The sequence below is a fragment of the Gossypium arboreum genome, chromosome 6, assembly GCF_025698485.1.
Source record: "Gossypium arboreum isolate Shixiya-1 chromosome 6, ASM2569848v2, whole genome shotgun sequence".
In the NCBI taxonomy this organism is placed as follows: domain Eukaryota; kingdom Viridiplantae; phylum Streptophyta; class Magnoliopsida; order Malvales; family Malvaceae; genus Gossypium; species Gossypium arboreum.
This window is the reverse complement of record NC_069075.1, coordinates 37595423-37618453: the sequence shown is the minus strand read 5'-3', so window position 1 is coordinate 37618453 and position 23031 is coordinate 37595423. Positions and strand designations below refer to the sequence as shown.

The window sequence follows — 23031 nt, the reverse complement described above, 5'->3', positions numbered from 1 at the left end:
CAAAAAAATCGAGCTAAATACATACCTTAATCAAGCTCAACAATGGCCGAATACCCTAAACTTTATTTTCTTTCTTTCTTTCTCAAGTTTCGGCAAAAATAAGATAATATGGATAGTTATTTTAATTTTATGTTTTATTATATACATATTTTACATATTTAATCTTTAAACTAAAATATAAAACCATTATAATATAAGTTCACAACCGTCCATCATATATAATTATGGTTTAATTGCAACTTAAATACCTCATGCAATAAAGACAATATCAATTCAGCCCTTTTACAATTGACCATCAAATTTTTATTTTACGCGATTAAGCCCTTTTTATTAAATCGACACTCAAACGACAAAATTAAAATATGAAAATTTCAAAGATATAAATTCATACATAATAAACACAGAAAATAATTTTAAAATATTTTTCTGTCTCAGATTTGTGATCCCAAAACCACCATTTCAAATAGGGTCTAAATCGGGCTGCTACAAGTAAGAGATGGTACAGGTATGTACAAGAGCCGTATAAGTATTGAATCGATGAAACTTGTGAATTTCACAACTAATCTTGTGATTGATTATGTGGAAGGTTTGGTAGCTCATATGAGTTATGTGATGATATATTCAATTGTTTGAATTGTGTATTTATGATTAATTGAGTTTATTTCATACGAACTTACTAAGCTTTATAGCTTACACTGTTTATTTTTCCATGTTTTATAGTGATATCAAAGCTAACTCAGATTTGGAAATCATCGGAGACTTTATCACACTATCCAACTATCACTTTGGTACTTTTGAATCTATGTTTTTGGATATATGGCATGTATAGGATTATGGTCATTTTGATATATAGTTTGGTAATGAATTTGGTTATTTGAAATGACTTGTAAATGTTAAGTATTTGGTTTTGTGCATAGCCATGATAGTTGGCTTATTTTGGTTGATTTGGTTGTGTATATATATATATATATGTAAATGGCCTTTGTCTTGTATTGATAATTGCTATGCTACTGCTTGTGGTGAATGGTTGATTTTTGAGAAGTTATATGTTTGTGAGTTTAGGAATAATGATGTATGTTTGAAAGTGTCCATTTAGTTGAAATGTGAATGTGAATTTGGTTTAAATGGAATGGTCTATTTTGTTATTTGTGTATTTTGGATGATGGTATAGGTATGTAATAAGTTTCATAGTGAATATATTTTAAATGTTTTGATATTGTATAAACTGTGAACACGAGACTACGGACATATTCAACAATGATTTGAAGATGATTCAGTATTGGAAATCTCAGTTGAACCTTAGGAATAGATTAGGACACAAATGACATGTCATTAGGGGTTTGTGATATTATGATCCGGTCTTATCAATGGCTGAGTATACCAGAATGTGTTGCGGTTACTTGACAGCTTATGTGAGCAGCACCGTGTAGCTATGTCTTGACCCACAGCTTGTGTGAGCAGGCCCATTGATAGCTCGAGAGTGAGCATGTGTGTGATATGAGATTGAGATAGCATTGGCTATGTATGTGGCACTTTGATGCGAGTTTTCCGTGTACCCGATGGTATTCCGAATAGTTCAACGAGTAAATGAAAGGGTGTATGAATATGAGATTGATATGTGATGGTACAGGTATGTACATGAATCGTATAAGCTTTAAATCGAAGAAATTATGAAGTTTGCATATAATCTTATGATTAAATATGTGAAAGGTTTGTTAGTTATTATGAGTTACATGTTGATATACTCAAATTTTTGAATTATGTACTTTTGATTAAATCGAGCTATTTCATACGAGCTTACTAAGCTGTAAACTTACTTTGTTTATTTTTTTCGTGTTTTATAGTGATTTCAAAGTTAGCTTGGATTTGGGGATCGTCGGAGACTTCGTCACACTATCCTACTATCACTTTGGTACTTTTGAATTTAAGTATTTTGAGTATATGGCATGTATAGGGACTTTGGTCATTTTGGTATATAAGTGGTTGATGAATGTAGCTATTTGAATTGGCTTGTAAATGTTCTAAGTTTTATTTTGTATATTGCCATAGTAGTTGGTTTATTTTGGTATGTTTGAATCATGTATATATATGTATATGGCTTGTGTGATATTATGAATGTTAGATATGTGATGATTATGGATAATTAAAGTTATAGATATCTAATAGTTAAGTTTTGAATGATTGATATGCTATAGATTATAGATCAAATAATGCATAGTTGATAATGGTCATATTGATAATTTGAGAAAGTAAAGTTTGGTACAAATTTGGATGGAATATTGTAGTATTTATGTTTTGTATTGGTTGGAAATGGAATGGTATGGTTTATGCTTGATTGGAGTTGATTTAAATTCCCATATATGCTATGTTTTGGTGCCATTGAGTTTGGTGTATGTGTGCATAAGTTTGGGTGGCAAATTGGCTTGGTAAATAGCCTATTTTTGTTCACACGGGTAGACACGGGCGTGTGTCTCAGTCGTGTGTGATACATAGTCATGTACACGGCTGTGTGTCCCTTGGTGTTTAAATTAAAACCAAGTCAGTATGCCCCACACGGCCTCCCACACGAGCGTGTGACTTGGTCGTGTGGCATTAGTCATTATACCCTACAAGTTTGGCATGACCTAGCACACGGCTTGGTACACGGGCATGTATGGCCATTTTTAAGGCACACGAGCGTGTGTGTTTGCTATGTGACCCAAGTCAGAGAGTTACACATGGTCGGACACGGGCTGAGACATGGCCATGTGCTTCCATTTCAAATGTCCACACGGCCTGTGACACGGGCGTGTCTTTGGCCATGTGAAACACACGACCGGGCAACACGGGCGTGTGTCCCTTGTTTTTGAGAAAAATTTTCTAAGTGTTCTAAGAGTTTCCAAAGTTATACGTTTAGTCCCGAACCACTCCCAATACATGTTTAGAGCCTCATAGGCTCATATTAGGGACAATGTGATTGGTTGTGATTGATTTGTATTTGAATTGATTAAAATGTATGAGTATATGTATGTGTAATTGTTGTATAAGTCTGGTAATGCTCCATAACCCTATTCTAGCATTGAATATGGGTGAGGGGTGTTACATAATATTAAACTTCCACTGCAAAATAAGTTTTTTGAAAGAGCAAATTAACAATATTTTCCTTAAAGAAAAAAATAATTTGTTTGATAAAAATATAGATTTTTTTCAGTAACAATTAAACTTAGGAAATTTAACATAATACGATTGATTTCAAAACCCTTTCTCGTAACACTCCCATATTCGGCCATAACATCTAGGTCAGTTTTGAGGTGTTACAGATGAAAAATAAATAAAGTTATTTCACATTTTACTATTATGTCTTTTGTATTTTCTGTCTTTTATATTTTGCATGCATAACAAAATTGTGACAAACAAATATTACCTAATTGATTGTCTAAAGTTCAAACTGAAGATAAGTGGCATTATAAAGAACGTTTACATTGCGAGAAAGACAGCTTACTTTAGTAGATAATCTAAATGAGTCCGTAATCCCGTAAAAGAATCAAAGTGAGCATTTGCTTCAATTACTGAGAATGATTATTATGTTGTTTATAATTCCAATTGGGGAGATGGCTAGCCTTGGCTATCGGAGCAGTTGACTCTACGAGTAGAGACATAGATGTATTCATTGGTAGAATGATGTATTAGATTGGACCCAAGATGAATTAATTTTGAATCCGTTTGTGAAATAATTCACTTGTGACGTTTATGGTGTGATTTACCTAATTCCTGAGTTAGTCACTAACCATGCATATGCTACTCATGTGCTTTGATATAAGTGAATGCTTATGCTCTAAGATGATTGAGGCCATAGCTAGTATGTTGGGTACATGACTTGTGTATGGCATGACTTTACTAGCAACAGTGAAATTCATAGCTCAATTAAAGAGTTAATGATATCCTCTCATTGGCATTGTGTGGATTGATAAATATTGAACGTGGTTACGGGTTGCTTGTTCTAGATCGAGCAATTTATCACAGTCATTTGTTGACAGTGATCATATTAATCATTAAGAAGACACAATAGTCACAATGAGATAAAATAGGATTGTATTGAGTGAACGGATTTAACTCAAAGGAATCGAGGATATCATATGAGGGTAACACACACATGATGAGGTCCTTGGACAAATCAGTTGGATGAATTGTTTTTGTAAAGAGTATACAATAAGGATTTTTCAATCATGGTACTTCTTGTGGACTGACTCTATGATTAAGTAATTGTGAATTATTGGAACAATGCTTCTAGATATAATTGCAAACACTAGAGCCTAATTGTATATGTTTGATTGGCCCCTTCGCTAGCTCAACAAAAGCTTGATCAGACTGCATTTGAATTAGAAGAAAATTCTACAACTTTGGAAATAATTTAATTGAGTTGATTTATTCGATGTGGAATTAAATTAGGTGGTCGCGAGAATTGTTCAACTAGAGAATTTGATTAAAGAATTTTCTTGAAAAATTAATTTGGAAAATCTAAGTGATTTTTGAAAAAATTAATTTTAATCAAGTAAAATTAAATTAATTAAATCAATTAAAATTAATATAATATTTTTTAAGTTAATTTTCAAGTCAGACAATTGGTCTGATGGGTAATTGTACTTGAAAATTACACTAAGATCATAAATTGGGCTCGAGATCCTAGAATCAAGACCAAGACCCAAAACTGGTCAAACTAGGTTCAAAATATGAAACCGGGCCGACGGGCCGACGGGCCGACGGGCCAACTGGTGGCTAGATTGGAGTGGTCAGGTCATCATTGACCCGGACCGAACTAGCAGTAGCCGAACCGGCTCGGGGTGCGGTAAGGGTGTCGCACTTGCATCACCGGACACGACGGTGTCGATGGTTACGACGGTGGCGTCCCGATGGCCAGCGACATCCTAGTGTCCGGCGGCAGTTAGTTGTCGGTGGTTGAGCAGTGGAAGAGTTACACTCCTGCTGGGACTCTAACAGAGAATTTGATTTTAGATTAACTATTCCAAAATTAATAATAGTTTAATAGTTTAATATTAAATTAAATTTAATACTTATCTTAATAGTATTTTATTAATTTAATATTGAAGTAATTGTGTTAATATTAAATTTAATTTAAACATTCTATTATTTTAATAAGATTTAATATTAAATTTAATCTAATATTATTAGATTAAATTTAATATTAAAGTGATTAAGTGTAATTATAGTTGAACTCTCTAAACTCTCCTTATATAAAGAGAGTATTTGGTCATTATTTACGCACACTTGAATTTAAGAGAAAGTTGTAGAGAGAAAATTCTTTGAAGAGATTATTCTAGAAAATTTCTAAAGATATTTTTTTATTTACAATTGGACCCAAAAGTTTAAAAAAATTACAAAATTACCCAATTGGTAATTTTTGTGAAAAATTTTCTGATTCGGAGCGAGCCCACACTTGGCAGACGTGAGCTTAAGGATAGCGGAGAAGACTACTTGGTCGAAGGCTCATCCTAGACGAATCGAAAAGATACAATTTTGATTAAGTGTTTATTACTTTAGATATCAAAACCAAGATCTTGTTTTGAAATTTTTTTAAAACTCTAGTTTTTCTCTAAATTTATTTTCCGCTATGTTTTCCAGACTCGTTTTTCCAACAATAATAGCTAGTAATGAGTTAGGAGGAGAGTATTTTTAACCAGAAGTACTGTCAGATGTATATACAAACTTGATGAGAGTAACCAAGTGTTGTATACCATCTAACATTTTAATTGGAATCAAAGTCCTAGTAGGACAATCAGTTAGAATAAATAATAGATTCATTGGTTCCAAAGATGAAAATTCTTCTAAATGGTCATATAGTGGAGGCAGGTGCTCCAAAAGAGACCCAATACATAACTAATAAGTAAAACTCTAGAAGAGATTCAGGTACCTGAATCTGAAGATTAAAATAATAAGAGATCTCGATAAGTAATGTCAATTCGAAAAAATGTGGAACCGAATAATAAAAGTGGCAAACAATAATTTTGCATGCAATATTATTATTGAAATAATAAAATAAAAGAATGATCTTGAATAAATCTATTGAGAAATATAAACATAAAATAAATTGATCAAAATAGAAAAACGAAACTCAAGTACAATTAAATTCGTGGAGTTTGTATACCAGTAATCCAAATATCTAAAGGGATAAAGCCAGTAAGGGTGCAAATGAAGTAGTTTTCCAAAAGCGGAATAAAAATATGAAGTTTTTCACCAAGTTCTGGCATTATAACATGTAACACCCCGTACCCGAGTCCGCTACCGGAGTCGAACACAAGGTGCACACAAACTTAACTTAATCATTTTCACTGTCCATTTAAAAATTTCCAGACAAGCTGGTTACTGCATCACTGTCGCCTTAAAAATCATATCTTGAGTTTCAAAACTCGAAAATCAGTTTCGTAATTTTTCCCTGAAACTAGACTCATATTTCCATCTACAAATTTTTTTCTATAATTTTTGGTCAAGCCAATTAGTACAGTTTATTAGTTAAAGTCTCCCCTATTCCAAGGTTCGACTACACTGACCTTTATGCATTACGAATTGGATATCTTCTGGTACAGGTCTTCAATACTGATTTTGTTTGTTTCTTTAGAAACTAGACTAAAAGAGGAATCTATAAATATATGGCATGACTCCTAATAATCTCTGGTTAATTTACAATGAATTTCCAAAGTCGGAACAGGGGATCCAGAAACCATTCTGGCCCTGTTTCACGAGAACTTTAATATCTCTTAACATATAACTCATATGACCGTTTCGTTTCTTCCATATGAAAGTAGATTCATCAAGGTTCATTTAAATAATTTATTCACTATTTAATTCCAATTATACAAATTTTAGTGATTTTTCAAATGCTCACCACTGCTGCTGTCCGTATCTGTTTTCAAGGTAAACTTTACCTATTTCGTGGTTTCCATGGACCAACTAGAGTTTTGTCATACATAGGTCCACATATACTCATATTTAGCCATTCCAATGGCTGATCATTTGCCCAACACTTCCATTCCAGTTCATGCTCACATCATGAAACCATACATATATACATAAACACAAATAGTCTAATGCCATACCCCACTTTTACGAGCCATTTTCGCATGGCTGTACACACATACATCACAAAACGTATTTGAAAAACAGCAAAGGGTAGTCCTATACATGCCATATCCGGAGTTCAACTAAAAGAATACCAAAAGGGATTTGATAGTGTGGATGACTTCAACTTCGATGATCCCGAATCCGATAGCTAACGAGCAAAATCTATTGAAACAGAGAAACAGAGAAACGGAGTAAGCAATTTATGCTTAGTAAGTTTGAGCAAGGGATTCCAGCACAACAAAAGCATAGCAATCATATAGCTAACGGATAATTTCGTATGCACAAATTCTCAATGTCATACTTATTTCACATTCCAACCCCTATATTCATACATAAGGGATCATCTTAGCCAAATACCGGAAGCTCATTACTCGACTGAGCGAATATCATTCGAAGGGAATCAACTAATTTCAAGCACATACGAACATACCTCATTGCTGGAATTTTTCAAGCGTATTAACTGAAATTTTTACAGCAAGAACGCTCGTTCTCGAATCACGTACCTTCGGAATTTAACCGGATATAACGACTAGCTCAAATGCCTTCGGGACAAACCCCGGTTATAGTAACTCGCACGAATGCCTTCGGGACTTAACCCGGGTTTAGTAACTCGCACAAATGCCTTCGGGCTTAACCCGGATTTATTAACTCGCACAAATGCCTTCGGGCTTAACCCGGATTTATTAACTCGCACGAACGCCTTCGGATCTTAGTCCGGATATGGTCACTTAACACAAAGCCTTCGGGACTTAGCCCGGACATCATTCAAATAGCCAAGCACAATTATCAATAAATCATGACACATTCGTATTTCATTCTCATTAGCAAAATTCAAACACAAGTCACTTATCACATTTGCAATTTCGGCTCAATAGCCACACACAAAGAGCATGATCTAATCAAATCATAATCTAAGTTCCATTACTCGAGAACTTACCTCGGACGTGGTCGAACGATTTGATGGCTATTCAACGACTTTTTCCTTCCCTTATCGGATTTAGCTCCCTTTGCTCTTGAGCTTAATTTAACAAATAAATTGGTTTTATCATTTGAGCATCGAAGAGGAATTCAAGGTACTTAGCCCACATATTTTCATTAGACATTAAAGTCACATATGTACGAAATCATGAATCAACTCAACACATTAGTTAGTACTCTCCTTAGCGGATTTTCTAAGCCAAGAATAGGCATCAATATGCTTGCCTCTAGTCGAATGCATGCACACCATTTCCCTCATGTGGCGAATATGCATGTCCATGTTGAGGCCAATTATACACTTAATACCACACAAAAAAACAGCATACATTTTACTAACTAACGATTCCATATTATAACTCATTACACATCTATCATTTCCTTCATAACCAAACATCATCACAAGCAAATATACACCTTGAAATAGTATATATGTCATACCAATACATCATGTGCAAACATATATTCATGTTGGTGCAAGGGCCGAATCTCAAGTTGCTTATATCCAAATATAAACACATATTCAAAGCTCAAATCTTACTTACCATGCAACATGCATGAATCATACTTATGGATATACCATGGCCGAATACACCACCACACCATACCGTTTCAATTTGGTCATGGTTAAACAAAGAACTTAGTATCTCATTCAAAATGCTAAAAGAAAATCTAAGAGTCCTCAATCCCCATCACATGTATCATTATCAAGCTTGATATTTAGCATGCAATGGCATTAACACCACATCCACTTTGGCGAATATCATTCCATGACATAGCAAAGATTTGAACCATGGGCTAACAAAACATCAAGCTAGCAACTAAAAACATGCATGAATCCCATGGCACAACCTCAAACATACCTTAATCTTGATGCAAGTATAGCCAAATCTCTTCCTAATCCCTTCCAAACCAAACATGAAGCAAAAATTCCTTCCTTCCTCTTTAGTATTTTCGGTCAAGAGAGAATGAAATGGATGAGCAAATTTTTTCTTTTCTTTTCTTTAATACACGGCAATGGGGAGGGAGAAGCCTTCACACATTTTTTTTTTCATTTTTTATTACCCATACCACTTAGTTTAATGTTTCTCCTAATGCACCAACAAAACATGTTTCATGACATGTTTTGCCCATACTCCTTGTCATGGCCGCCACCTCCTATAAAAGAGGGATATTTGACATGCAAGGCCATTGTTTTGCATGCATGCTTTAAATTAGTCATCACACATTTCCCCATCATACTTTCAAAGTTTTCTACTAGGTCCTTTCTAGTGAAATTCACATTTATAACTCTAAATTAAAACATCAAAAATGTCACACATGAGTTAACACATATTATAGGCAATAAAATAAATATTAAATTATTTTTATGCCTCGGTTTTGTGGTCCCGAAACCACATTCCGACTAGGGTCGTTTTAAGGCTGTCACATAACATCCCGAATTAGGGCCTAGTCAGAACAGTGGTTTTGAGACCACAAATCTGAGATAGAAATAATTATTTTATGGATGTTATGAGGTCCATAATATATATGCATGCCTGTGTGAAAATATCGATGATAAATTTTACCGATAAGGTGTCCAATTGAGTTATTAGGACTAAATTGAAATAAGTGAAAAACATGTGTTCTAGTTGATTTAAGGGCTTAATTGTGATGAGATTTGAAATTTGAAGTCTTTATTTTGCAGTTAGACCATTATATGTCATTGTGGACAAAAATGGACATAGGAGGGATAAAATATCAAAGTTTTAATGAAAACGCATTTTGGTCCATTGATTATTAAAAGAATTAAAAGGGAAAAATAGTCAAAATTTGTGTTCATCTTCATCCCCCTTGACCGAATATCATAAGGAAGCCATAGCTAGGGTTTCTTTCATCTTTAAGCTTAAAAGTAAGTGCATCATAGCCCCGTTTTTAATGTTCTTTATATTTTTAGAATCCTCGTAGCTTGATTTAACTATTTCTACCCTTAATTTGAGCTAGGGTTCATGTTAAAAAATATACCCATGAATTACATGCTTGTGCTTTGATGTCTAATGGAAGAATATGAAAGTTTGATGGGTGATAAACAACTTTTACTAGGTGGTTTTTGGTGAAATTGATAAAAAGGACCTAATTGTAAAATTTGTAAAAACTATGTGTTAATGTGTGAATAAATGAAAAATTTGGGTTAGTATAAGAGAGAAAATGATGCGGCTAGGCTTGAATAATGAGAAAAATGAGTACTTTTCATTTTATGAGCCTAGGGGCAATTTCATAATTTTGTGAAATTTTAGGGGTAAAATTGTAATTTTTCTATATCATGATTTTTGCACTAAATTGAATAGTGCATGTATTAAATGAGCTAAATGTGATATTATAGATCAAGAGCGACTAGGGATAGAACTTGACCGAGGAAAAGGTAAGTTTGTGGATTACATCGCAAATTGTCATATTTTGCACTGAGGTAAGTTGGGTGTAAGTAATTCAACAATTCCATTATTATGTGTTTAATAATTGATATTTTACGATATATGTATGTTTGCCTTAATGAAATTGGCTTGTGACGATTTAATGAAAGTTTGGCGATAGCTTTATATCTCGAAAGTCCCGGGTGACCCTAAGGAATGCTTAGGATTCGGATATCATGACACCACGATTTATGAGAGCCAGTGTAAGACCATGTCTGGGACATGGCATTGGCATCTGAGATGAGGCTAGTATAAGACCATGTTTGGGACATGGCATCGGCGTTGATATGTATGCCAGTGTAAGACTATATTTGGGATATGACATCGACCTCGGTATGTGATTTCATGTAAGACCATATCTGGGATATGGCGTTGATATGAGATTTCGTGTAAGACCATGTCTGGGACATGGCATCGATATGAGGTCCCGTATAAGACCATGTCTGGGACATAGCATCGGCACCGACATGAGACTTCGTATAAGACCATATCTGGGATATGGCATCGATATGTAGACCCATGTAAGACCATGTTGGGGACATGGCTTTGGCATTTTATGTGGTGTGTGATGATTCCAAATGTCCTTTAGTATTCTTGGTAATTCAACGGGCCATTCAAGATTATGTTAAGAATGTGGAGTAGAATGAGTAATAATGCACGGTACAAGTATGTATGTAAACCTCCTGAGTTTTGGACACGATTTATGTTGGGAAATTTCGTATGTGTATGAAAGAGTAAGATAAACATCATGTTCAAATACATTTATTATCAATTCTCAATATCTTCATTATGTATAATATGATAATGTGGTGGTAATTGATAGTATGTGTAATCTATGTGTTTCATGACCTAAGTTGTTTATTATTTACACATGACTTACTAAGCTATTAGCTTACTCCTCTCTTTTTTCCTCTTTCTTATAGCATCGCCAAGCTATCCTAGGGATCGTGGACGTTGGAGTTCAAGTCATACTATCAACGATTCTTTTGGGGTATATTCAACTTGATGATTTAAGTATGGCATGTATAAGGGACTTAGTATTTTGTTATATGTGTCATATTTGTTGGCCAAAGTGATGGCTCATTTTGGTATATTATTCCATTTTGTATATGGCCAAGAATTATGGTTCATATTGATTATGGGATTAAAACCCCAAAATATTAATACATGCATGAAATGTGTTATTATTCTTGTGGTGTGTGCCTAATTGGTTGTTAACAATGGATGATGAAATGTGGAATTTATGCTTGACAGATAAAGGGTGTTAACTGGCATAGTCATAATATGAATAAAGGAAAAGAGATGGATTGAATGAACCTATCAAGTCATGGAGTCCCAGTTATATATATTCTTGATATAAATTTATCATGCATGAGTTAAAGATATGGATGTCTAAGTAGTCCATTTATGCCATGGTAATCACCATTGTCACATGAGTGTGTGTATGGGTTGTTGAGGGTGATAAGAGGGATTGGAAAATAGCCTCAAAGTTGTCCACACGGGTAGACGCACGGGTGTGTATCTGCACCCAAATTGTTCAAGTCAGTATGTATGGTAGTATACATGCGGGCTGAGACACGGCCGTGTGTCTCAGCCGTGTAGAGGACACGACCTTAGGACATGGGCGTTGCCCAGGCCGTGTGAAGTCTGCACCTTAAATCCGAAAATTAAATTTGCCACATGGCCTAGCACACGGGCATGTGACTTGGCTGTGTGATCTTAAATTGATGATAACGTCATAAATAGAGAGTTACACGGCCTGGGGACACGGGCGTGTCAAAGGCACACGGGCGTATCCTTGTGTCCACACGGGCGTGTGACCTTGTTTAATGAAAAATTTTCCAAAATTCATAGTTTAGCCGTGAACCACCCCCGATGCATGTTTTGGGCTTGTAGGCCCGTTATAGGGATGATAAGAACGTATATGAAAAGTTTTAAATTGGATGGAGATTTGTATCCCAGTTTTATATGCTTGCTTATGTTTGAGTCCAACAACGCCTCGTACCCTGTTTCGGCTTCGAATACGGGTAAGGGGTGTTACAGACATTGATTATGAAAAAACTAATATTGTTTTGTGGTGGAAGCAATAACCCTTAGATATATTATTTTGACAATTCATAAAAGATTTAACTCGTGTCTAATGGTTGTTGTTACAACCTTTTTATGAACCACTATATAGTAAAGTTTATATTAAAATCATTGAAGGATTTAGGATGCTAAAAGCATATTAAAATTCTCAAGAAATTGTTCATTTATATGAATTGAAATAATTTGAACATATGTGGTAAATTTCACTTAGTGAATAGTAGTTGAAAAGGAGGGTTATAATATGATCCAAAATACCTATTTGTGTTTTTATAGAAGAATCATGATTAAAGTTTGTTATGATTATTGTTAAAACTCCTAAAGAGATCAAAATATTTTTCCCCCAAATTTTCCCTCACTCATGACTTTCAAAAGAATGGTGATATAAATACTTAACAAATATAGTCAAATAGTCATTTGAAAAACTAGTATTCAAGATTGAATATATGAAATATGATAAAGTATATGATGTTCTCGTGAGGGGAGTAAATAGCATTATACTCTTTTTCCCTTAACCAAGGTTTTGTCCCATTGGGTTTTCCTAATAAGGTTTTTAATGAGGCGGCATAATATGTATATTATAGATATATGTACTCTTTTTCCTTCACTAGGATTTTTTTCCGACAAGGTTTTTATATTAGTAAGTTTTTAACGAGGCACATTATCTATTAATGGACATCCAAGGGGGAGTGTTATGAATATCTTATTAAGTGGATGTCCATCAAGATCAAGATAAGTTTTAATGTACTTTATATTTTTATAGTCATTAGAAGTAAATCTCTTCTTCATTTATACTTCTTATGCCTATAAATAGAGACTTTGGAGAAACTTTGTAAATATTCCAATTGATCAATAAAATATGCTCTTTCTTTGCTTTCTCATTCTCTTGTTCTTTACTTTTTGTCCTTTTATTTTATAACAAAAATATATTTTCATGAGTACTTTTTAAATGGGTTAGTATTTGGTACACTAACAATGTACTTTTTTATTTTATTTTATTTCACAAGTATCCTTAAAAAAAATTGTTGTGTTTCCTTTTTTTTTAATAATTTTTTTAAAATTTTACTATACCTCCTATAGGACACTTGTCTACCCTCTAACGCTACTTGTAGAGTTTAAAAACTTCACTGGCATTGTACCGAAAATTATTCCTTTGTAAATTATACATTTTCATAATATTGAGTGAATATACAAATTGTTTTTCAAATGTATTCATCTAACAAATTCAATTAGAACATAGAAGATTATACATTGTGGGTTGATTCAAATATTTGCTAAGAATAAAGATTATTGAAAATATTATTATTAAATATTTAATTCAAATATTTGTTAATAATAATTTTATAAAATAGCATTCGCTTGTTAGAAAAATGATGGTTGTTCTAAATTAACTATATTAATTTTTAATATATATAAAGTAACTTTTTAAGTAATAACATCCCTATTAATCACATTCAAAAACTTACATTTAATTGAAATTATAACTTTGAGAAAGCATCAAACACTCATTGAATCAAAATATATTTTATTGTAACTCAGTTACGAAAAAAAAAAATCTTTCATGAGAAACCGAAAGATTTAGCATACAATATCAAAGGTCTAGAAAAGAAAATTAGCTTCCATTGGTTACTATGACTCAATATGTAACAGCCCGATTTTGGGCCTAATTGAAACAGTGGTTTCGAAACCACTATTCTGAGGCCAGAGTAAGTATTTTTAATATTATTTTATGTGTCATAGCATGATTATATAAGTACATGAAAATTTTGGTGAATTAATTTTAGCGATTATGAGCTTAATTGAGAAAAATGACTAAATCGCATAAAGGGAAAAAGTTTTGCTTTGCAAGCTAAATGTGTTAAATAGCTAGAGAACCATAAATAGGGGTCTTTAAAGAGCAAATAGACCTTTAGGAAAGACTTGGCTGGCCATAGAGACAAAGAAACTGAAGTCAAAATTAGTGGGTATTAGTTGACTTATTTGGTATTAAAATAAAACAAAAAGAAAAACGTTGTCATCTTTTCTTTCTTCTTCATCCACCGAAAATGGTAGCAAGGAGGGGGTTTTGAAAGTTCAAAAAATATCAGCAACTTATATCCCTTACAAGTAAGTGATTATGATGGCTTTTCCTGATGATTTTTGTACTTTGGGGACCCTTGTAGCATAAGCTAGCTAATGAGAGGACTATTTTTCAAAATGGTTGAGAGTCTAGGGTTTTTCCATGTGAAAACTCATATTGTTTACTGAATTATTATGGAAGAAAATAAGTCATGGTTGTGTAATAAACAACTTTTGTGAAAGAAGTTTGCATGAAAACACCTAAAAAGGGATATTTTGTAAAGTTGTAAAATAAGTTGTAAATGTATGAAATAATTGAAATTGTGAGTTGCTATAGTTATAAAAAGAATTCGGCTAGGCTTGGTAAAGGAGAAAATTCGATAAAAATCGATTTACGAGCCTAAGGTCAAAATCGTAATTTTTGTAAAGTCTAAGGGCAAAATGGTCATTATGCAAAATTATGAATTATAGAATATTTTAATTAATGTAATGATTAAATGAGTGAATTTTATTATGTTAGATCAAGAAAATCGAGATTTGAGTTTAAATCGGAAAGTACGAGGTTATGGACTAAAATAGAGTAATTAGCCGAAATTGCATTTGAGGTAAGTCCATGTGACTAAATAAACATGTTATCCATGTTATTGTTAATATACTTGAAATCTATTTTGCTATGATTGTATTTAATTATATGTTGATGGGGTTATGTATGAGAAAGTGATGTCAAATGTTAATAACATTTTTGTGATGATTGACTACATTAGAAATTTGATGGAATATGACATTCCATTGAAACAAGTAAGTTGTGTGTAAATATTACAACTCTATTGTTATTATGCATTGAATGTTTGATTTCGCTTATAAGGCTTGAATGCATCTATGAGTAATGGTATGATGAGACTTATCATAATAAACTCCCAGTTGAACCTTAGGAATAGATTGGATAATCATGCCATAACATTTGGGTGATATGTGTGCTAGTGTAAGACATGTCTGGGACATGCATCGGCATTGAGACGAAAGCCAGTGTAAGACATGTCTGGGACATGCATCGGCATTGAGACGAAAGCTAGTGTAAGACATGTCTGGGACATATATCGGCCTCGAGATACGCAAGCCAGTGTAAGACCTGTCTGGGACATGGCATCAGCTTGACATGTGTCAGTGTAAGACTTGTCTAAGACATGGCATCGACACCGATAGATGAGAGCCAGTGTAAGACCTATCTGGGACATGGCATCAGCCTCGATATATGGAAGTCAGTTTAAGACCTGTCTAGGACATGGCATCAACTTAGATGTGTGAGCCAGTGTAAGACCATATTTGGAACATGGGATCGGTATTGTACCCTATGTTTGAGGCTTAGTGATTATCTTGTGGTATTCCAAATGGTTCAACGGGAAATTTAAGGTTTAAGTCGAAATGATAAAGCTTATGGCTAAGTTGTGAGTGGTACAGGTACTTACATGAAATTGATGAGGTGTGAATTCAATTCATGTTGTATGATTAGTAAGGAATGAATATGAGCATGTTGAGTAAAACATGTATGTATGCTAAGCTCATGAGAAATATTTCGGTTTATGATGCACATTTGGTGAAGATGTAAATAGGTAATTTACGCCTATGAGAATGATTTGTGATGACCTTGTGATTATAGGTCTATTCTTATGATGCATAAATATGTATCTTTACCAATGTGGTGAAAATGAATTAATAATGTGTGATAAACTTAGTATCATCAATTTACACTAAAACAGTTTTGGACAACAGTTGTAGCCTGACTTTGAAAATCCACCAAAAATTGTGGAAATTGAGTTAGAGGCTAAATAAAATATGAAATTAAATTTTAATGAGTCTAGTTTCACATAGAAGAAACAGTGTAAGAAAAAAAGTTTCATATTATGAAATATTTAAATTGTTGTGAGGCAGAGTCAGAATAATTTCGAAATCCCCTGTCCTGATTTGGGAAAATCATTAAAAATTGTAAAAAAATAATTATGGATTAAAATTTATATGATTAGAATCCTTAATGAGTTTATTTTCAAAATAAACAAACAGTAATATCATTCGAATCCTGTGTGAGGAGATAATTATTTTTTAGTAAAGAAAGGTTGAAGCTGTTAAACAGCAGAACATGGGTGACTTTGAAGAATAAACTGTACTAATTGGCTAAACTAAAAATTTTGAAAATTTTATGGTAAGAATATATGTGAGTCTAGTTTCTGCAAAAATTAGCAGATTTTAATTTGGAGTTCCGTAACTCCAGGTATAAATAATTTAGTAACTGTGACTTAAGAAAACAATTTGACCTGAACATAGGAAAAAATGCAATTATGATAGTATTACCTTAAGATCATGTTGTAAGAATTGGTAGAAGCATATTGATAAATCACTTATTATTTTCATATGGACTTACTAAGCGTGAAGCTTACTCCCTCCTTTCCATTTCTTTTAGCTTGTCAGGTTAGTTCGGGGTTGGAGATCGTCAGAGGCAGCATCACACTATCAAGTCACTACCTTTGGATTAATGATGCATATAATAAAAATTTTAAGTGAGTGGCATGTATAGGGATCTAGTTTATTGACATGTGTTATTATGCTTTGGCCAAATGTATTGGCTTATATTGAGTTATATGTATATGGCCATGAGATGTGGCTCATATTGATTATGGCTTGTAAACCTAGTTATTCTTGTCATGTCTAATGTTTATGATGTGATTATGTTTGTTTGCCATGCATGGTTGGTAATATGACATGTGTGTTGAATGTATGCTCTATGACCAATTGAGGTGGTCATAGCCATATAGTAATTGCACGTTATAAAAACAATGTGATAATGGTTGAACATGAGTACTTGATGGATAAGTTGGTAACCATAGTATAATGATAAAAGTGATCATCAAAATGACAAATCTTATGAATGTGAATTAAGGAATCTACAATTGGTATTGCATGAGTAGATGCATTACATGTAAGAAGACACGTTAATGTTATGAACATGTCTTAATAAAAAGTGTTCAACCACTAAAATGATGCCATGATTTGTGGTTTTAATATGTATAAGGTTGTAAGGGCTTATGGGTAACATGAAGGCTTGGAAAATAGCCTAATACACAGGTTGAGACACGATCGTGCGTCTCAACCGTGTGAGGGACACGGCCTGAAGACACGGGCGTGTGGCCCGACCGTGTGGTACAATTTGCATGCTGATGTCATAAACAGAGAGTTACATGGCCTGAGGACACGGGTGTGCCAAAGGCATACGGGCGTGTGATCCTGTTTGATGGAAAAAAATTTTCTAAGTTTTCCTAAAACTTTCTAAGGTTCTCGGTTTAATCTCTAACTACTTTCAATGCATGTTTAGGGCTTTGTAGACCCGTGTATGGGACATTATGCATGTGTATGAAAAGTTTTGAATTAAAAGAAATTTTGTAGCCTGATTTTTGCATGTTGTGAACGGTTAAGTCTAGTAATGCCTTGTACCATGTTCCAGCGTCAGAACAGGTAAAGGATATTACACAATAGGTATAATAATGCACTGATGTAAAAACAATTATTTCTGCTGCTAGTAAACTTCTTCCAAAGGTTGGATTGTCTAATATGGCATGTGAGAGATGATCTACGGGCTACTTGTTTTGAAGTGCAAATTAACTGTACAAATTTACGGTCACCAAAAATAAGTGCATAATTTGGTTTTCTGATAATCAACTAGAAAAAGAGACTACTAAAAATGCATAATCTCCATCCCTTCTATGACTGTAAATGCTTCAACAGACGTATACAAATCCGCATTCTTTATATTATGTTAGATAATAGCTGCCCACATAGTTATACTGCACACTCAGGCCGTACTCGAACTTCTCACTCATTGGTACCACTGCATTTACAGTGGGAAAAAAATTCCCAACACCAATCTTAGCATTAACCTTTGTCCTTCCTTTGAAACAACACTTCTTTTCAGAAGAGAACCCGTCAGTGAGCCTTCCCATATGTTTATGCTGATAGGAAACTGTATCATTCACTGGTTTTCCCTTTGCACTTTTCTTTCCATCAACAAGCTTCAATTCCAACCGATACAAGGCACAAGCATCACATTTATTGATCTCGTATTCGTAAAGGTGCCACTCAAAATGGTTAAGTGGTTGTGGATCCATATAGTATGATCTCTTCAATCCTCCGAATTCATTCATGACTTGCTTTCTCGACTCGTGCCAGCCACGCCCATTGTAATCCGGCAAAGACCTCTGCTTTCTGTTCCCACTTTCAAATGCTCTTCGAGGCTTATCGAAAAAGAGCCACTCCCTAATTAATTCACCATCAAGAACCAAAAGGTCAAAGAGCTCTGCAATCACAGCAAAAAATTAATTAATTTAACCAAAGTCATAAAGAACATAGTGTATGCTTAGAGAATATATTCTCTTGCCTCTCATAAAAGTTGTCGATCGAACCGAGTAAAGCATTGCTGATAAGACATACCAGGAGCATTCCATAGAGACTTTGCAGTAGCAGCTCCTTGACATTCTGGTATACCCGCATCTTTCCCTTGTGTCTTAGCACTGAGAGCAGCAAAGAGCAGACCATCCTTGAGACCAATGCCACCAGGTCGTAGAACCGGGCCCATTCCAGGAGGCCCTTCATTCATTGCTAAAGCAGCATGAAAGCTACTACAATAGTCCAGACACCCACCCAACCTTTGAGTAGGTCTTGGACAATCCCAAAGTGCACACTTTGGACCTAAGAATGCGGATGGCGATGGGCATTTACTTGGTAGATAGCTATAAGTACGAGGCATGGCATCATCCTCCCTATAGAACTCTGTATCGTTATAACCAGTGTAGAAATGCTCAAAATCCTGATCCAAATCAAACTAATGGTACTCCGATTAAATTGCCCCTTCCAAGCTGTTAATTGACATGGTACACACTTGTGAAGGTGACTCTTTGCATTGATCAACTAATGGAAAGCCACACTCATGTTGCCCTTGATTCACAGCGTAACGCTGTAAAAACATATTGATTAAATCTTGCAAGTGAATGCCTTTCTCAACATGATAACATGCCAAAGAAAAATAGGAACTCATACATTAAATATAATTAATAAAAAACCAAAGGAGATAAACTTCTGATCTAGAAAAGATAACAATTTAATGCAAAAGTACAAACAAGACAAGGTAGACTAAAGCCCCAGTAAGCTCAAATCAAGATCTAGTTTTTAAAGTACGAATAAAGCTTAATATGAGGAAAGTATACAAATAAAATTAGGGAAAATTTTCATCGACTTCTGAAACTTGCCAACTCTACCTGAGAAAGCAGCCCTGAAGCACATTCTAGGTCACCCCACTCAGGCCCATTAGCTTGGTCCCCCTTATTTGCACATATGATAATTCCAAACTACAAACCCCCACTCCATGTGACTAACAAGCGAGCTCAGTCTTATCATTTAATCCCCATAAAGTAAGATGGCAGTAAAGCAATCCACTTGATAGGCATCTATAAAGTAACCAACTATACTATCAACATCTAAATTGGCTCAATTAGATCAGTGGCAATTCTAAAGGAAAAATAATTTACCTCAATTACATTGATATAAATTAAAAACTAAATGTTAACAAGAAGATTACAGGGTAGAAATGTTCATTAGAAGAGATTATTGGTGCTGTGTGAAGATAACTTAAAAATGAAATCCACTCGCTATACCTGTGTTCCTATTCATCGAGTGTGCAATCAATGAAACATATTTAACGCTCTAATAAAATATAATGTATCCTGCTGGTTAATTATATTAGGACAAATCTCCGGTGAGGCAAATCTCAAACACAAGAACGGAATTCGAGCAGAAAATGAACAAAAAAGACAAGGCTCCAAGGTGTGTATCAAGTCACTATCTTTAAAGCTATATTCATCCCCATATATTCAGTGTGCAAAAGAGTTTCAAACAAATTAACCTGAAGGATACAAGGAAACAAATGACTATTTGTGTTTTGCACTAAGGAGAATAGTCCACTAAGCATTAATCAATTTATATTTCTACAAAGAATTTCTGCAGTAATTCTTTATAAACTAATCTAATAATATTAAAAGAATGGAGGAAGGATAGAAAGAATATTAGAACTTGTTAGTGTGATTTTCAAACGAAATCTCATTTCTATGAACAGGAATTTTTATCTCCTTTCATAGAGACATCTTTCAATAGTTATCTTTTCTTAATAATATTTTTTTAAAAAAGACACATAATTATTTAACTTTTAATTAATTACACAATTTCATTTATAGTTATTGAAACACTATAAATATTTGAAAATGTTTCAACAAAAAATTTATATATCATACATCCTCCTCAATTTTTCACAGCAACACCTAGCTATTATTAAGGAAACCAATGACATTATTTATGACAACCCTATTAAAGTTCAACCAGAAGAGGACAGCAAGCGTATTTTAGTAGCCTACTCTATTCTGCAAAATCATTCTAAGGAGAAAAACAAATTAGAGACGATCATTGAACAACATAAAATTTCATTGTTTCTCTCATTTGCCATGTTCAAGAAACTCAAAACGAATTTTGAACATATGATATAAAACCATACAGCGCCAAATCCTTTGTCTACAGAAGAGGTAACCAAATGCCTTCCAACAATAAAGAAATTTCAGCCCTTGGCAACTTAACTTGAAGCTCAAGTAGATCTAAGCAAACTAAATAACCTTGTTTTCAGTCAACCATCATGCAAATTCCCCAAAGGGGAGAGAGCCGGGGGAGAATCCAATGAAAAAGAGAAATCACCTCTTGGGAGGCAGCAATATCTCCTACTTGCGGGCTTTGATCATTAGGCTCAGGCTTTGGCACAACTAATATGCTAGTTGCATCATCTTCCTCCTCGCAAAGCTGCAACAGGCGACAAATGTCCGATGAAAATGAACCAAGACTCCCACCTTGTAAATCATCAGAGGATCACCAATTCAGGACCACACATTTCGGAAAGTATTTTCACCCCTTGAGATCATAATTCAAAAGAATTGATCTTAGTTACCTTTTCTAAGAGCCAAACGAAATCCTTCTAACAATATACAAACCACAATTCACACAAACTCACACTGACATAAATTTATACATTTAATTCAAATTAAACCAATGAATGCAGTCCTAACTTGTTGCAATGAAGAAGCTGGAGAAGGTTCATTGAGCTCAGCTTTCCATTCACGGAGCATCTGATGGAGTTGCTCCTCAAGGACTGCAACATCAATGCCACGGCTCTCCTTCCTCGCAAACTGCAGATCCAAGAACATCCCCTGAAGATCATCCACCCGGTTCTTTGCCTTGTCCTTGAAGAGCTTGTGGGATGCTGACTTGCAGTTGTTTTTTGAACCTTTCCCCATTAGAATAAACAACCCTTAACAACTCCCACCAAAACCCTGCAATAAAAAAAGCAATAAAAGACAATTTAAGATCCAATCCAGACTGAAACCGAATCCAACAATCACTAGTCTTATTTCAAGAAATTTATAACTAGATATCAGTTTCCAGTAATCACAAGACTAAAAAAAAAAAAAAGTAGTTAGATTCCTCCCTTTGGAATCAAACAAGCTGTGATTGCCACAGATAACTCCCATTAAAAGGAAACCAAACTATAAACTATTATTAGTCATAAATTTACATCAAACGATATAAACTAAAGTCCCATAAGCATGGAAAGTTAGAAAATGATTATATAAAAAAAAACCCATAAAATCTGAGCCATATGTAAAAAGAAAAGCAACCCAGTTTCTAAAATACACAGAAACTGAGATTAAAATAAGACAGCATGGGATCAAAGACAAATTGTAGAATAAAATTAGATGGAAAGAGTTACCTTAGAAAGCTAAACGTGAAGGAATCAAATGCTCAGGGGCTTCTTAACTTTGTATGGAGACAAAAGTAGATTGAGAGAAATGAAGAAAAAGGAAGTTCTGGGAAATTGCAATAAAGAGAGAACAATAAATATTCGATGAAACAAAACAGTTCACTATTCATTCAGCCTAAGAAAATTACTAAAACAAAAAGATGCTCCTTGCCTATGCTTTTTTTTTTCTTTTCATATTTGGTTTTTTCTAAAAATTTATTTCCAAATCCTCAACAGGAAGGTTCTTTTTATTTCATTTTTATTTTTTGGGTAGAATTAATTCATTTTTATCAAATGGGGATTGAATAGAAAGCATTTGTCTAGAATTTTTTTTTTAAAAAAAAGTACTATATATTCAGCATGAGCGTTTGATCAAATCGAATCGAATCAAATCGAATGAAAAAATTTTGAGTTAATCGAGTTTACGAATCATATTTTATCATCCTAATTTGATTTGAAATTTTTTTGAAT

At 34.0% G+C, this 23031-nt stretch overlaps 2 protein-coding genes across 2 annotated transcripts; both read right to left on the bottom strand.

Moving 5' to 3' along the window:
- Nucleotides 1-18237: 18237 nt before the first annotated feature.
- Nucleotides 18238-21632, bottom strand: LOC108454178 (transcription factor VOZ1; the record flags this gene model as incomplete). The annotated part of the gene is given in 3 exon segments (XM_017752546.2): nt 18238-19026; nt 19161-19683; nt 21465-21632. Coding segments are annotated over 3 exon segments (1233 nt in total), but the record flags the coding sequence as incomplete, so codon positions are not given.
- On the bottom strand, nt 21550-22810 carry LOC128294172 (transcription factor VOZ1-like). The gene is made up of 3 exons (XM_053030171.1): nt 22531-22810; nt 21830-22093; nt 21550-21674 (listed from the first exon to the last, which is right to left on the bottom strand). The coding sequence occupies exons 2-3, from the start codon at nt 22055-22057 to the stop codon at nt 21669-21671; spliced, it is 234 nt and encodes a 77-aa protein (XP_052886131.1). The 5' UTR covers nt 22058-22093; nt 22531-22810; the 3' UTR covers nt 21550-21668.
- Between the last annotated feature and the right edge of the window lie 221 nt (nt 22811-23031).

Coding starts and splice junctions, on each gene's coding strand:
- LOC128294172 (XM_053030171.1), bottom strand. CDS start 22,057: ATGGGGAAAGGTTCAAAAAACAACTGCAAGTCAGCATCCCACAAGCTC.